This window comes from Mandrillus leucophaeus, unplaced genomic scaffold, assembly GCF_000951045.1.
Source record: "Mandrillus leucophaeus isolate KB7577 unplaced genomic scaffold, Mleu.le_1.0 Scaffold911, whole genome shotgun sequence".
Taxonomy (NCBI): Eukaryota; Metazoa; Chordata; class Mammalia; order Primates; family Cercopithecidae; genus Mandrillus; species Mandrillus leucophaeus.
In genome coordinates this window covers 478,951-479,625 of record NW_012109931.1, presented here as the reverse complement: position 1 = coordinate 479,625, position 675 = coordinate 478,951, and the positions used below count along the sequence as shown (strand labels likewise).

Below are 675 nucleotides of genomic sequence, written 5' to 3'. Positions count from 1 at the left end.
CTAGCAAGTAGTAAATATAAATGAATTACTAAAAATAAAACATAAATTATCAGTTGCATAAGATACACTAAAATTTTTCCAACAATTAGTTCATTCATAAAATAAATTATTTGATAATTGATAGTAACACATGTTGATTGACTGGAACGGAAATGACTCGGATTTAGGAGTCGTAGTCTATAGTGGTGATCTTGAACTGATTTCATTAATTGTACCATTTTCTATAAAAAAAAAAAAAAGCAGGCCTAAATGACTTCTGAGGTCTCAGAATTTCAGAGTTTACTGCTTTATTGCAATGATAACAATAGAATGGCTCTTCTGTTGTAATATTACAAAGCAGATATTTGACAAAAACCAGGAAGTTTTTTTGTACCGACAAACCTTTTTCTGAAAATAGATTTTAAATTGAAAAACAAAATTTAACTTAAATTGAAAATTGAGTTTCAACATGTTGCCTAATGTACTTTTCCATGTCCATATTTTACATTTTTTCTCATGTTTTGGTAGTTATTTGATAGTTGATAACAGTTGCATTCACAATTTCTAGAAGAGCAAAGACACTAGCATCATATTGACAACCGCCACAATAATGGAATATAGTATCACCATTTTCATCCCACACAGATGTATATTTGTAGGAACATTCATATATGATATTCTTCACTTCGAGTGGCA

At 29.2% G+C, this 675-nt stretch overlaps 1 protein-coding gene across 1 annotated transcript in view; it reads right to left on the bottom strand.

Annotated features, from left to right (window-relative positions):
* The window catches only part of TECRL (trans-2,3-enoyl-CoA reductase-like), a 163,919-nt gene that overhangs the window by 37,415 nt on the left and 125,829 nt on the right, over positions 1-675 (bottom strand). The window contains exon 6 of the mRNA XM_011969831.1: positions 465-543. Coding sequence (XP_011825221.1) covers positions 465-543 — 79 coding nt within the window. The remainder of the gene's footprint in view (positions 1-464; positions 544-675) is intronic.